The sequence below is a fragment of the Annulohypoxylon maeteangense genome (assembly GCF_022496945.1).
Source record: "Annulohypoxylon maeteangense strain CBS 123835 unplaced genomic scaffold GGS22scaffold_11, whole genome shotgun sequence".
Lineage (NCBI taxonomy): Eukaryota > Fungi > Ascomycota > Sordariomycetes > Xylariales > Hypoxylaceae > Annulohypoxylon > Annulohypoxylon maeteangense.
The window spans coordinates 1,176,649-1,189,785 of NW_025953258.1; the positions used below are offsets into that span (position 1 = coordinate 1,176,649).

Consider the following 13,137-nt stretch of genomic DNA (forward strand, 5'->3'; position numbering starts at 1 on the left):
AGAAGATATATACTGGTTGAATGAACATTTCCTTTCATTGGACATTAAAGATTGAATATTGTGTAGCCGTAAGGTATGGATACCTACCTACCTAAAACCTATTAATATGTAAGTAACCACAGGCTATAGGGCTTTTGGGTAGATGTCGTTACACCATCTCTCCCGTATTTTTGTTTGCTCTGCAGTATGGTTCACAGTCGACCAGTACCGACAATGGACATGAATTACTTTCATGATTTCTCATCTAGATTGTTGCGATCGGTTCTATTCTTGTACTAAATACCTTTTGAATACCCCAAGTCTTTGATTTCAAGGGAATAGTAACACCATTGCATTACCAGGTAGTCAAAATGAGAGGCCAGCACCTGAAAATCGTCAATTACCTTACTGTCTGGCTCTCTCTGACACGGATGGCGTACTCGGTTGGTTTCCTAACACAGGGCTGTCAGTTGAATTGGGAGTACGAAGACGGCGAAGCCCGGACGTACTGTCTTGACCACGTATGTAACATCAACGCCTACACCGCGATCCCGTTGGATTGGTGTATTGCAGATGTTGACGGTGTCTTGACCCCTCAGAGAATGTAGGTAAGTTGGGAGTCTTTGGCGCATCTTTTACGAGGCAAGCTGATCTTTCTACCAAGGGGAAACTTCAGACAGCGATGCTTTGACTGCAAAATCACCCAAGATCACTATCATCTGGGTTGCGATTGCATCAAATTCGACGGAACCATTGTCTATAGTGAGATCAACATGAGTAGGCCCCCCTAAATGCTTACCGGCGTTTATCAAACCCTAACACCAGCCCGAAACACCCCATTTTCAATATATACCTCAATAGTACCTAGATACCTAGTAGGTATTGAATAAGAAATTCGAAGAAATTGGCTAACGAGGGATTAAATTGAACTTCATTTAGATGATGTGCTCTATAACTGGTGGGGTTGGCTCTCCTGTTTCGGTTATTATGAGAAGCTATACGAGCGTGATTACCCATGTAAGCATCAAATTGGCTGGATGCCCGACGCTTCAGTTCCCGATATGACTTGCGCGCACGGCTGTCCTGAAGTTAACCCCCCGAGTTGGGTCAAGCTTGAGATCCCGACCATCGCAAACGTGAGCTCTAGCAACACTTCAGATGCATGGGTACTATTTTCGAAGCTTTCTGGCCAATCGGGGCCTCGACCGGATCTTCCAACCGGAGATGGAAATACAGGGAAAATTCCACACCAGTGGAAATAGTCTTGAAGTCAATACTAAGGCTAGGTAATGGATAAATCGGCCGACGATGGGTTCGAACTGGCGGAAGTCCCTTGCCATTTCGACCAGCTACCTATCGTTTACGCTTAGCACCGCTATTCGTAGACACAGATTAGTCACATAGAGGTAGACACTTGAGTAAAAAAGGGAGAATAAATGAATGATTTTCCTTTAACGCCTAGTTACCCCTTTTGCCTATACCATAAGTTTAAAGCTTAAACTCATCCATGTTATATCTCTTAAAGCCTCCGTGGAATACTAGGTAGGTAGGTAATAATCTTACCAGCTACCAGAAATAGGCAGGTCCCTTGAACTCTGGCCGACCAAGAATTTATATTCGCCATCAATGACTATAGCCCAATTTTGTGCATCAGTATCCCAGTAACTCAAGTCTCGCCTCGTCAAATTGAATGTGACTGTCCTGACTTCGTCTTTTTCTAGCAGTAACTTGTTAAAACCGCGCAGCACCTTTACCGGAAACTCGACTGTAGAGACACCTTGCGGGTATTCTAGGTATAGCTGTGACACGACCTTGCCCGCTCTATCTCCAGAATTTGTGATGTTGACGGATACCGTGACGTAAGTCTCCCAGAGGTCAGGATTTCCACCCTCCTCGCCTCCCGCACCCGAGGGCGGCTGTTTAACATCGTATCCGTCGGGATAGGGGTATGGGTCAGACACTATGTCATCAATAGTATCGAGGTATGGATAGACGTATTTCTCGAGCTTTCGAAAGTCTTTTGGGAAAAGAGTTTCTTCCTCGTCAGGAATGGTAGTATCATATTCCGGCGGGGCAGCGAAATCCTTGGGTCGCGGCGCAGGGAAGGCACTTTTCTTCTTAAGCTCCTTGACAACACAGTCGCTGAAGTCGAAAGTAGTATAACTCAAGCCAAATCCGAACTCGAAGCGTGGCTCTATATCGTACTTGTCAAAATGTCGGTAGTCAACGTAGAGGCCCTCTTTGAAGTCCTGCTGTGGCACGACGCCGTTGGGTATGTACATAATCTTAGCACCCTCTCCGTAGTCCTCCAAAGTCTTACCGATAGTCCAAGGTAACTTTCCGCTTGGGTTGACGTCGCCGAAGATGACATCTGCAAGTGCGTTTCCACTCTCTTGACCAGGCAGATTTGCGAGAAGGACTGCCTTGACATTGGGCATGTCGATCCACTTCTCCATCACGACGGGACCAACTGTATGAATGACAACAAGCACGTCCCCGTCGCCGCCGTGGCACCCTTGCGCGACTTGGATAATTAGGTCGTCTCCCCCTTTCTGTAAGAACAAATCTGGTCGATCGCCTTTCACGCCCTCCCAGGCCTTGTATCCTTCGCCAGAGTCAGCGTTTGCGAAGACGATACATAGCTGAGAATCTTGCAAAATCTCGGGTTGTTTTGCAAACGGTGGCTTATTCGTCAGATAAGTTGATACTTTCACGCTCTCATTACCTTCCCAACTCTTAGATAGAGCCTCGACCGGCGTAACGAGGTAGGGAAACTCAACAGCGCCAGAACCCCAACCCGAAGCCAACGTGCCCTGGTTGCATCCCCGATCAGGGCATCTATTGGGTCCGTCGCCGGGTCCTGCGTCCTCGCCAAAAATAGCGATCTGAAGCGGGTTGTCACGTTGCTGTGTCCTATTGGAGTGGCCATTCGCGTCGCGGGTGAGAGGTAGCAAGCCGTTGTTCTTGAGAAGGACCGTGCCCTCAGCTGCAATCTGCCGCGCGATCAATGCATGGTCGTCCATCACGTTGATATATTTATTCACCGGGACCCGGTCCTGCTCTGTAGGACTCCCAGGTGCAGAGACGCCTTCAGGAGCGTCAGTCCATGACGAAAAGTTGGGACCTTTGCGGTCAAATTTCGCTTCGTCGTCCTGCCCTAGCTGATACCACGCCGCGACAATTCGGGTAACCATATCATTCAACCTATCGAGAGGCACCGACCCGTTAAGGATGGATCTCGTTAGTTCGGGACCCCAAAATGATTTACCATTCTCCCAGAATTCTCCGTCTCCGGGCATAGTCATGTCCAGACCAGCCAACGCGGTGGAGACGCCGCTTCTTTGCGCAAGCCAATCACTCATCACGAACCCCTGAAACCCCATCTCGTCGCGTAGTAGGCCGTTGAGTAACTTTGAGTTACCGCAGGCGTATGAATTGTTGATCATGTTATAGCTACACATGATACTCGCCACGCCAGCCTTGACGGAGTCCCCAAATGGCCACAGGTATAGTTCATGCATCGTTCGGTCATCAATATTGGAGCTGATCGCATTCGGAAGACCCCACTCCCACGGCTGGCGGAAGTGCTCTTGCTCGTTGGCTACGAGGTGCTTGATGGTAGCCATCACACCTTCGTCCTGTATTCCTTTGATAGATTCGGCTGCTGCGATACCTTGGAGATAGGGATCTGCTCCGAAGCCTTCCCAGTTTCTTCCGCCCGCAGGCATTCGACCCAGCGGGCCGATACAGGGACCCAGAATCACGTTGATGCCTTTCTTCCTCGCCTCGATGGCATGGGCGTTCCCCCACTGATACATCAGCTCCTTGTTCCACGTCGCGCCAACAGTTACACCCGCGGGGAATGCGGTGGCATTATCGGCAAACCGAATTCCCAGCGGTCCATCTTGAAGTGACAGGGCTGGGAACCCTACGTGGATTGCGGGACCAGTGTTTCCTACAGCTGGACCCATCTTCCACCCTGTCCCTGTTGTAACATTCACTTTCTCCGGCAGCGTCATCTTAGCTACCATCTCGCTCGCTTTTCGGTAGCTATCAGCCCAGGACCTCGCCGAACCTCCTTTCGGAGTCGGGTACCATGGTGGTGATAAGCCGTCTGGGGGCGATTGTTTATATTTCTTAAACGCGAAGAAGCCACCAGCGCCCAGGATGAGCCATACTAGGGCAAAGATACCCAAGCAACCGATGATACATCTGGTTGAGCGACCAGCGAAGCACCCGCACGGTTTCCGTAGCCAACGGTTACGAGGCTGGGTCGAAAAGGCACCGGTGGATGGTTTTGAGGACGTGAGGGGATCGGATTGGAGGAATTCGGTCGCATCGAGATCTGAGTCAAGGTCGAACGACTCGCGAGCATCATATGAACGTCGGAAATGGGGTTGCTCGTAGTCGGAGCCTGGACTCAGCAATTGCTCCTTGCTCGAGTCCATCGCTGTCAGAGGCCCCTTGGCCTATTATCCGGGGTGGTTCGACAAGTTGTTTGTTGGACAATGATAATTGCTCTAAGAGAGTCGGTCGGGCGTTTTAGCATCTAGTGTAGGTGATTCCCTCAATGTGTCGGATTTCCAAGACAGCCGACTTTCGAGCGATGCAAAATAGGGAGCTACTTCGGTCGTAACGAGGATTATGAGTTCATTCTGAATATCAATATCTACCTACCAAGTAGTAAGTATTTATAATAACGCGTTGAAACTCGGTCAACGTTGACTCCGACATTGGAGCTTTTACTTGAAACCTGGAGATCAGCTTGGCGTTGGACTACCAGCTCGTTAGCATTGGTTGGATGAGATGTTTTAAGGCATCCTTGGATGTTTATCTTCACTAAAACCCGATCTAGTGTTCTGGCCAGGTACTCGTAATCCCTAAGCAGTTAGGGAACTCCACCTGAATAGAGCTATGATATCCATGGATTGGTCAGATAAAAGGTTAAGAACGCGGGGAGTGCGGGCACGGATTCAGCTCTATAAATACCTAGGTCTTAGGTGGTAGACATGGACATGGATCGCACTAGTTTCAGAATTCGTCAAGCTTTTCTATCAACACAACCAACTAGGTATTAATACCTCCCTCGCAGGAGCTTCTTGACGGTACATAAATCAAACAACCAACAAGTGATGCCTCCGTATTTCACCTTTGTGGTGGTGTAAGTGGGATATCGAATCTCGAGTTTCCACTTCCCTCAATGGAGGACATCTGTATGGACAGTTTCTCTATACTGATATTGAAGCATCGCGTTCGAATCTACCGAGCTCTCGTTGGAGAGTTTGAGCGCACTTTCTGTACCAGCAACTGGAAGCCGGTATTCAAATGTTGCATCATTGGCAGTAGCTTCATCTCCTCTAATAGAATATGGGAATGGCAGGTAGTCGGGAAGTAAACCTAACTGCTTTAACAAAGTTGCCTGATCCCAGCTGATGTGTTCGTGGTAGAGGCGATCACCACGGATGTTAACTACACTCGTAAAAGGGACGCTCATAGGCCTCCCAGTTGCCGGAATGCCGGGGGCACTAGAAATATAAAATAAGTTACTCGAAACTTTGACGATGGGATGGTCAACGTAGTACATACAGCCAATCAATCACGCGGTCGTGGGTAGCCTTGAAAAGGAATTCATCGACTACGCGATCTATTCCTACGGTCCGGCTCACGAGTTGAAGCTCTGTGTCGAGCGGGTTACTAAAGATGAAATGGTCCCTGTAGAAATTGGTCAAAGCCTCTCGCCCGACGCCCCCGGTCAGCGTCGGAATGTGATTCACGTAGGGTTCCTCAACCATAGTCGCCATCGTTTCCTCGACCGAACGCGCTTCAAATTCCCAATATGTGTGTTCATCCCAAACTTTCTCAAGGTCGAAGTGAGGTCCGCCGACCAACGGCTTCAAGAAAGATAGTGTCCTTGAATGCGCCACCGAGGCTGAAGAATCGTCATAGTCTTCATGTGCTGGGATAACGAAGAATGATTTCGCATGGGTATAGTAGTGGCGCTTCGCATTATGATCTTCACCTGCCGGATCTCCTTCGGCTTTCACGGCTCCTACTATGTGTGCCAACCATGGCAGCTCGCTTCTAATAGTGCTTGCTGAAGATGCACCGTACCAGATCACGGCACAGATCTCAGGATAAGTCTCGATTGTTTCTAGTACGGCGGACTCTACGACAGACATATAAACTTTTCGTTGTTATACCGTATGGTCAGCTTAGCCGTGACAACTTTGCGTGCCTAAATATTTCCCATCTCTCGCTCACCAATAATTCCAATTCTCTGGCTTTGGTCGCAGGACGGCAACCTCGATAATTCTGAGAGCGCTGAACCGATACCATCTCGTATTAGATCCCTAAGATCCCTATTAGACGTCGTGATTCTCAATTGGGCAACAGCGAATCCTTCCTCTGCCCATTTTACTAAGGGTGGCGGATCTAAGGTCCTCTTGTGCTTGCGAAGATCAAGTTCTTCATCGATTAGAAGAAGCAATCCTGGGCCATGGCCTCGTCGTGAAAGAGGAGGTGCGATCGTTAGTCTTGAATTCATATTCACTGAATAGCTGTCTAGAACTTCGGCCGTAGCCCTAGATGCAATCAAGGTAGGGATTACTAGCTTCAGGAGAAAACACATTGATCGACTATGAGATATAAATGCCAGGTGGTGGCAATCTCAAGCGGGGTTATGGATAATAATCTAGAGACGTCTGGTAGTATACACCGGCATCCTGGTCAACGTCACCTAGAGATATGGCCGAGCCGTTGCTGTTGACCTACCTACCTCCTAGGTAGACATTCATTATTCGTATAACCATAACCATAGGGCAAGTATTCGGATCTTGCCGGTCAACATAAACATTCTAGAAGCTCGTTCTACTAGATCTATAAAAGGTCGGTCGGTCGAAGTCAAGCATCACCATGACTCGGGTCATTTCTCATCTATTCCGAGCCGTAAACGACATAAGATTCTCACATAATCTAGTCACGAGATCAAACTACTACCTAGGTAGCCTATTAATATGCACGTTGCCGCAGACTGGGTAGTTACTAGTAACATCAAAACCCGAAACTCAAAGAAATCGATTTTCATTTCAGGACTCTATCAAGAAAAAAGGATGCCAAACTCGTCTCGGGTTTGTTATACAGAATATAATACACCCAGTCTAAAAACAAACACTACCAGTAAGCGTCAATTGTCGCATATCACTCATACCGTCTCGATGTATCGTTTCAATTCCCAGTCCGTGACAGCCTCATCCCACAACCGAATCTCGTTCTCTCGGGTACCACCGAAGTGATCCACGAAATCATCACCGAACACTTCGCGGGCAATGCTATCCTTTCTCATAAACTTATCGGTCGCCTCTCTCAGATTTCTCGCCAGACGAGCTCCTTGGTCGGCGGTACCACCCACGTCCTGATCAATTCCGAGTGGAGGAATCGGAATTTCAAGCTTCTTCTCTACGCCGCGCCAGCCGAGGGCTAAGATTGCCGACATGACGAAGTAAGGGTTCGCATCCGCGCCTGGTACGCGAACCTCGAACCTCGTCGCACCGGGCTTCGAAGTTGGTGGAGCGATTAGCCGGACGGATGCGGCGCGATGTTCTAGGCCCCATGAGACGGTCACGGGGGCCCAGAAGTTCTCGACCAACCTCTTGTAACTATTTATTGTGGGAGCAAGCATGGGCATCACGTCAGGTAAGCCTTCCAGAATGCCTGCGAGAAAATGTCTTCCGAGATCGCTCAAATTGGCGATGTCAGGATACTTGGCGTTTTCGTCTTTTTCCTCGCGGAAAAATAGATTCTTACCGTCCTTATCTACAACAGACACATGGGTATGTCCGCTGTTCCCGGGAAGGCCGTGCCTTGGCTTTGCCATAAAGCAGGGGGTGATGCCGTAGTCGTTGGCGACTGACCTAACAACGTACTTGAAAAGAGATGCCCGATCTGCCATCTCAGATATCTGGCCAAACTCCAACGCGGCCTCGTAAACCCCGGGCCCGCTTTCGGTGTGCCATCCTTCTAGATCACATCTGAATTTAGCGCACGAGTTGTATACGTCGTAGTAATATGATTTGTTGAGAGTTGGTCGCGTGATGCTGTATCCGAACATTCCTTCAGTTAAGGGCGGCAGAGCATGCGGCGGATTGTCGTTCAAATACGCTGTGACAGACGGAGAGGGGGAATCAGTGGTAGAGGGCGAAGAGGGCACCTTAAATTGGAAGAATTCGATCTCAGCTGCAGATTCATTAACATTGCCGACGCCCAGAAATATAGAATGGTGCTTTGAGGCAACCAAGAGTCAAACGAACCTCCTGCCATGGCGTCGTACCCCTCCTTTCGCAGCTTCTCGACCGTGGTTCTAAGTAGGCCACGCGGATCGGCACACACGGGTTTCGAGTCGTCATCGAAGAAGCTAACTAAAAAGAAGGGAACATTATCTTCCCAAGGGATGCGCCGGAAGCTATTCAAGTCAGGCACAGCGATCAAGTCGCGATAGCCATTCTGCTTGTTGCTTATTTTGAGCTCCTTGTCGTAAGTCCTATCATGCATGTCCCAACCAAAAATGACGCTACAGAAACCAAATCCTTCCTTGGCTATCGATAGGAACTTCTTCTTGGACACGATTTTCCCTCGTAGCATCCCATCGACGTCAACACCAGACAGCTTAACCTTGTTATCATCCTTAAGGAGATCTGGCAAAGCCTCGACTGTGATAGGTTGCGTTAGAGCCATACCGAATTGAGTTCTATAAAAGAAGAAAAGTATTGGGATCGTGTATTTAATCGGCTAGCAACTTTGAGAGAGTACCTAGGTAGTAGGTAACTTTTAGTGGTAATGTGATAAGAAAATAAAGGTATATAGAAGGAAGAAAGGTGAACTGCTCTCGCCATGCAAGGGTCTCTAGGTAGGTAGGTAGGTAATTGATATTTGAAAAGTCTAGACGCCACAAGGAGATGCCTTTATGTCTTTATAGATATTCGATCAGAATTCGTTAGGTAAAGCGGGTAGGTATATATGACATGTAGTATATGCCCACCGAGATATGCGGAATATGTACAGATTTGCAGAATACCTCATAAGGAGGGGGGCAGAGGAGGGGTGGGTGTGATAAGGCTGAAGAAAGATCGTCTCGGTGCACACGTTACGAAGCTACCTACACAGTACGAAGCTACGAAGCCACGCAGCCACGAAGCCACGAAACAAGAAAATACAGATCTAGATACCTACTAGCTCGACCCCTTCCTTGCTCGACTAGGTAGTTCTGGTGTCAATTCCGACATATGATTGGTAAAGATAAGCTCCTAACGGACCACAAGCTTGAGCTTAAGACATGTTTAGTCATCGTATCCGAGTAGGTACCTAGTACTGGTACGTTGATAGACAATCCTTGTAGGTGGATAGATCCATAGATCTACATAATGCAACTAGCCGACCACTTGAAGTCCCGAACCCCGGGCCCTCTCATTGCGTACTCCAAACTCAACTCAACTTGACTAAACTCTCAATTCTCATAACTACCTAGGTACCTACCTACTTGGCTCTACCCTGCCTGCCTGCCTACCTCTCATACGTACCCTTTACGGCAACTTGCATCTTTCTCTCATTTTGAAATTCGATGTCTCACGTAGCACATCAAATATGCCGCTGCCCGCCTTATGTGAGCCTCATCGAATGTAACATTTCTCTTAAGGCTGCATGAGTAAGATTCCTCCCCATGAATTCGCCAATACCCAAGTCTGTCGTCATGAAATTTACTCTTAGCCCAATGAAAACATTACCTAGTAGGTATATTTGCGTTATTTATACTTCCTTCTTCTCCATCCTCTAGTCTGACATGGACTCGGTGAAAGAGCATTTGGCTGACAGCGCGTGACAACAATTTTGATGCATATCCGTAACTATTCAGACCTGCATCCGCCATTCCACGAGCAACCCCTCTTCTAGAATAATAGAAACATTCTCAAAAACGTCATCCTGGGGATTTTGGTGGTTTCCGAACCATTTATCTTTGTAGATATCTATTAGAAGGATGGATATACTAAATATTTCGAGCGGTTGGTAAGCAAACTACCTACCTACTAGGTACCTAGGTAAGTACCTAGTTGATCCTATACTGACGACCTCCGCATCGACTCCCGTATGATGGGCATATTGCGTAAGGCTCATATACTTACCATCGTAGGGCCGACCTATTAATAGCTGGGCATGAGGCTCTGGAAGACTCGCGGAGTTCGTGTTACATGATCATCTACAATACAACCGATGTTCATTTCTTATAACGCCGCCTATTTCCGATCTTCTAATTCGATGTTAAGCCGATGCTGACTACCTACCTATCGCGATCTCTCGTCTCCGAACCGCGTATAGTCTTGCTAATGTCCATATCCGGCCGTATGGTTCGTCTTATTCTCGGCATGATGACTCAAGTTCGCCATACCTAGTAGTAATTGACACTAGTAGTAATTTGACCCGACGCAACGGATCCGTGTCACACGCAGTCATCGACTCACCGCTTGGGAGTAGACATATTAAATATGTTGCGGAAGATCCGCGCGAATCAGCTATCGACGAATTCTACCAAAGACTTGTCGAAGAGCAGAATTGAAACGGTGTGGCGTACGCGTCAAGTACGCCTTATTCACGCTTAACTACCTGAACACATCTGCGGAACTTGGCTAAAGAGGTTGTGATTCCAGAAAGAACCACCGCCTTTTCAGAATGCGACTAGTTAATAAGCATTGCTGCCAGGTTGTCCCACATTAAGACAGGCAGCATCACTGACTTGTAAATACTCCGGCCGTGCTGTGTTTGAGGAGGCTCTATATTTTTCCGAGAATCGTAGTGTCAGACTCAACTCCATTCATCTTTCAAAAGCAATCCAACTCCGGCTGTCCGGGTACCCAGTCATCGAAATGAAGCCTCGCATGAGTAGGTATCTAACCCTCCTAGATACGCTATAGAGCACATGCCAGAAGCTGCCTAGGTATGTATAAGTGAAACCTGCTTACCTAGTACCTATCTGGTAGGTGCCTATATTCATCGGATACCTACCTACTAGGTAGATAGGTAGGTAAATTTACGAAGATATACCAACTTTCTTCAAAGACAATCTACCTAGGTAGGCTTTCTCTTTGTCTCCGAAGTAATAACGATATATAGTATCCTCTAGTCAAATTCAAGAAGTCGTAATTTTCCCTCAGGTGAATACTAAATGGGAAATCTTCTCACCGATGTTTTAATATGAAAATGGCCACCAGTGGAGGGTATTGTGAAACATTCTAAATGAGTGGCTTAAACATACCTACCTACATAGGTAGACAATAGGTGCCTAGGTATGTACATACTTCCTCAGTACCTACCTAATGTAGATACTATCTAGGTAGGCATATGTATGTAGACACATTGATACTATGCATGTGCAATTATGGAGATGTACAGTAGGTTTGTGATAAGCGATGAATGCCATTAGTCTTATCATTCTCATAACGCCGTTGTCGGAAGTAGAGGGGCTTCGCATGGAGTGCCCCTCCAAAACTAGTCCGGGTCGACATTACCATTACCTACTACGTCAAGGCCTAACACCTAGGCGGCGGGCCAACGTCTAATCCATACCTAGGTACCTTATCTTAATCACATCCTGATAGACCTCCTCTCCTCTCAAGCTCTAGACCGGCAGCCAGTAAATCTCAATCTTGTCCTTCATACCTTCATACCTTCATACCGGCTAGGCCTTGTGTCATCACCATACCCTTATAGTCGAACGTAATCTCCTCTTTGTGCTAAAACTGTGGTATTCGATTTCAATAAGAATGACTACAGAAAGCAAGGGTCGTCTGGCTGGCAAGAACGCCATTATCACTGGAGGTGCTGGGTATGTTCTTTCCATGTTATCCCTACAAGACAAGCATCGTGCCGAAAAACAGGCTATTCATTGTGTAGAGCATAGATTGTTGATATGATCTATTTTTATAGTGGAATTGGCCTCGAAACATCTATCCTATTTGCGAAAGAAGGCGCCAATGTTCTGCTGGTTGACATCTCGGAACCGGCGCTCGAGAAAGCTAAGGCGAAAGTTCTGCAGCTTGTGCCAAAAGCCGGACGAGTAGAAATCAAGGTAAGCTATTTCCGTTCCATTTTCTCCATTGACGCATCTCCACGGCAATAATATGTGCCTGGCCAACAATATAGCTACAGATTAATAAGCTAACATAGTTGTCCTTTTCTTCGGTTTTTCTAGGTTTGCGATGTTTCCAAAGAAGAGCAAGTCAAGGCGACCATCGATTCGCTAGATTCGTGGGGAGGACTTGACGTAATCTTCAACAATGCGGGTATTATGCATGCGCGGGACGACGATGCAGTTGGTACACCAGAGGAGATTTGGGACCTGACGATGTCGATCAACGTCAAGGGGGTGTGGTACGGGTGTAAGCATGCAGTGCTCTCTCTGCGACGCAACCAAAAAACCAAGGGCAGCATCATCAACACCGCATCCGTCGTGGCCCTTGTCGGCTCGGCCACTCCGCAGCTAGCGTACACGGCCTCGAAAGGTGCTGTCTTAGCCTTGACCCGTGAATTAGCCATCGTTCACGCGCGCGAAGGCTTTCGCTTTAACAGCTTATGTCCCGCTCCTTTAAACACGCCGTTATTGCAAGACTGGCTCGGCGACGATGTGCCCAAGCGTATGCGACGCGAGATCCATTTTCCAGCCGGCCGATTTGGCGAAGCCATAGAGCAGGCCCAGGCTGTCGTGTTCTTAGCCTCCGATGAAGCTAGCTTTGTTAACGGTCACGACATGGTTGTGGATGGTGGTATGACTAAGGCCTATGTTACGGCCGAGGGTCCGCCTCTAGTCGCCCCTACGAATAATGCCTCGAAGAATGAGCTATGAGTGGTGATAGACTCGCTGTTCATAGAATGGTTAATCGAAGACATATTATTTTAATCCAAATGAGCCTTCCTAATTAAACCACCTTAATCTGGCACCACTCGCACCAGTGCATGCGAGATACTTAAGTCTCGAGAATCTAGTAATTAAATCCATGTCGGCTATGTATAAGGTCGTCCACAAGGCTTTCCTTATTTCTGGCGGGAGTAGAAAGAAAGGGGAAAATGAATCCAAACTCCGTCGCTGTCATGCAAACGATCAATGGGCCAAATCAG

General features: G+C 47.7%; 5 protein-coding genes across 5 annotated transcripts; 2 read left to right on the forward strand and 3 right to left on the reverse strand.

Annotated features, from left to right (window-relative positions):
* Positions 1–127: 127 nt before the first annotated feature.
* GGS22DRAFT_28856 (uncharacterized protein) lies at positions 128–1,390 on the forward strand. Its single transcript, XM_047966711.1, has 3 exons — positions 128–583; positions 644–756; positions 919–1,390. Exons 1-3 carry the CDS (start codon positions 351–353, stop codon positions 1,239–1,241), a joined length of 669 nt encoding a protein of 222 aa, XP_047817847.1. The 5' UTR covers positions 128–350; the 3' UTR covers positions 1,242–1,390.
* Positions 1,391–1,397: 7 nt separating this feature from the next.
* GGS22DRAFT_166665 (glycoside hydrolase family 3 protein) lies at positions 1,398–4,898 on the reverse strand. The gene has a single exon (XM_047961886.1). It carries the CDS (start codon positions 4,425–4,427, stop codon positions 1,539–1,541), a length of 2,889 nt encoding a protein of 962 aa, XP_047817848.1. The 5' UTR covers positions 4,428–4,898; the 3' UTR covers positions 1,398–1,538.
* A 134-nt stretch (positions 4,899–5,032) lies between these two features.
* GGS22DRAFT_166666 (uncharacterized protein) lies at positions 5,033–6,791 on the reverse strand. Its single transcript, XM_047961887.1, has 2 exons — positions 5,566–6,791; positions 5,033–5,504 (listed from the first exon to the last, which is right to left on the reverse strand). Exons 1-2 carry the CDS (start codon positions 6,156–6,158, stop codon positions 5,177–5,179), a joined length of 921 nt encoding a protein of 306 aa, XP_047817849.1. The 5' UTR covers positions 6,159–6,791; the 3' UTR covers positions 5,033–5,176.
* A 369-nt stretch (positions 6,792–7,160) lies between these two features.
* GGS22DRAFT_28876 (putative glutamine synthetase) lies at positions 7,161–8,850 on the reverse strand. Its single transcript, XM_047966712.1, has 2 exons — positions 8,286–8,850; positions 7,161–8,211 (listed from the first exon to the last, which is right to left on the reverse strand). The coding sequence occupies exons 1-2, from the start codon at positions 8,707–8,709 to the stop codon at positions 7,181–7,183; spliced, it is 1,455 nt and encodes a 484-aa protein (XP_047817850.1). The 5' UTR covers positions 8,710–8,850; the 3' UTR covers positions 7,161–7,180.
* Positions 8,851–11,480: 2,630 nt separating this feature from the next.
* On the forward strand, positions 11,481–13,016 carry GGS22DRAFT_28893 (NAD(P)-binding protein). Its single transcript, XM_047966713.1, has 3 exons — positions 11,481–11,848; positions 11,950–12,091; positions 12,215–13,016. Exons 1-3 carry the CDS (start codon positions 11,787–11,789, stop codon positions 12,863–12,865), a joined length of 855 nt encoding a protein of 284 aa, XP_047817851.1. The 5' UTR covers positions 11,481–11,786; the 3' UTR covers positions 12,866–13,016.
* The last annotated feature ends 121 nt before the right edge of the window (positions 13,017–13,137 follow it).

Excerpts from the sequence above, each read along its gene's own strand:
- GGS22DRAFT_28893 (XM_047966713.1), top strand. The coding sequence starts at position 11,787 with ATGACTACAGAAAGCAAGGGTCGTCTGGCTGGCAAGAACGCCATTATC. Across the intron at positions 11,849-11,949 it reads ATTATCACTGGAGGTGCTGG|TGGAATTGGCCTCGAAACAT; the intron begins GTATGTTCTTTC and ends CTATTTTTATAG. Across the intron at positions 12,092-12,214 it reads CCGGACGAGTAGAAATCAAG|GTTTGCGATGTTTCCAAAGA; the intron begins GTAAGCTATTTC and ends CGGTTTTTCTAG.
- GGS22DRAFT_166665 (XM_047961886.1), bottom strand. The coding sequence starts at position 4,427 with ATGGACTCGAGCAAGGAGCAATTGCTGAGTCCAGGCTCCGACTACGAG.
- GGS22DRAFT_28856 (XM_047966711.1), top strand. The coding sequence starts at position 351 with ATGAGAGGCCAGCACCTGAAAATCGTCAATTACCTTACTGTCTGGCTC. Across the intron at positions 584-643 it reads GTCTTGACCCCTCAGAGAAT|GGGAAACTTCAGACAGCGAT; the intron begins GTAGGTAAGTTG and ends CTTTCTACCAAG. Across the intron at positions 757-918 it reads CTATAGTGAGATCAACATGA|ATGATGTGCTCTATAACTGG; the intron begins GTAGGCCCCCCT and ends AACTTCATTTAG.
- GGS22DRAFT_28876 (XM_047966712.1), bottom strand. The coding sequence starts at position 8,709 with ATGGCTCTAACGCAACCTATCACAGTCGAGGCTTTGCCAGATCTCCTT. Across the intron at positions 8,212-8,285 it reads GTACGACGCCATGGCAGGAG|CTGAGATCGAATTCTTCCAA; the intron begins GTTCGTTTGACT and ends ATGAATCTGCAG.
- GGS22DRAFT_166666 (XM_047961887.1), bottom strand. The coding sequence starts at position 6,158 with ATGTCTGTCGTAGAGTCCGCCGTACTAGAAACAATCGAGACTTATCCT. Across the intron at positions 5,505-5,565 it reads GACCGCGTGATTGATTGGCT|TGCCCCCGGCATTCCGGCAA; the intron begins GTATGTACTACG and ends TTATATTTCTAG.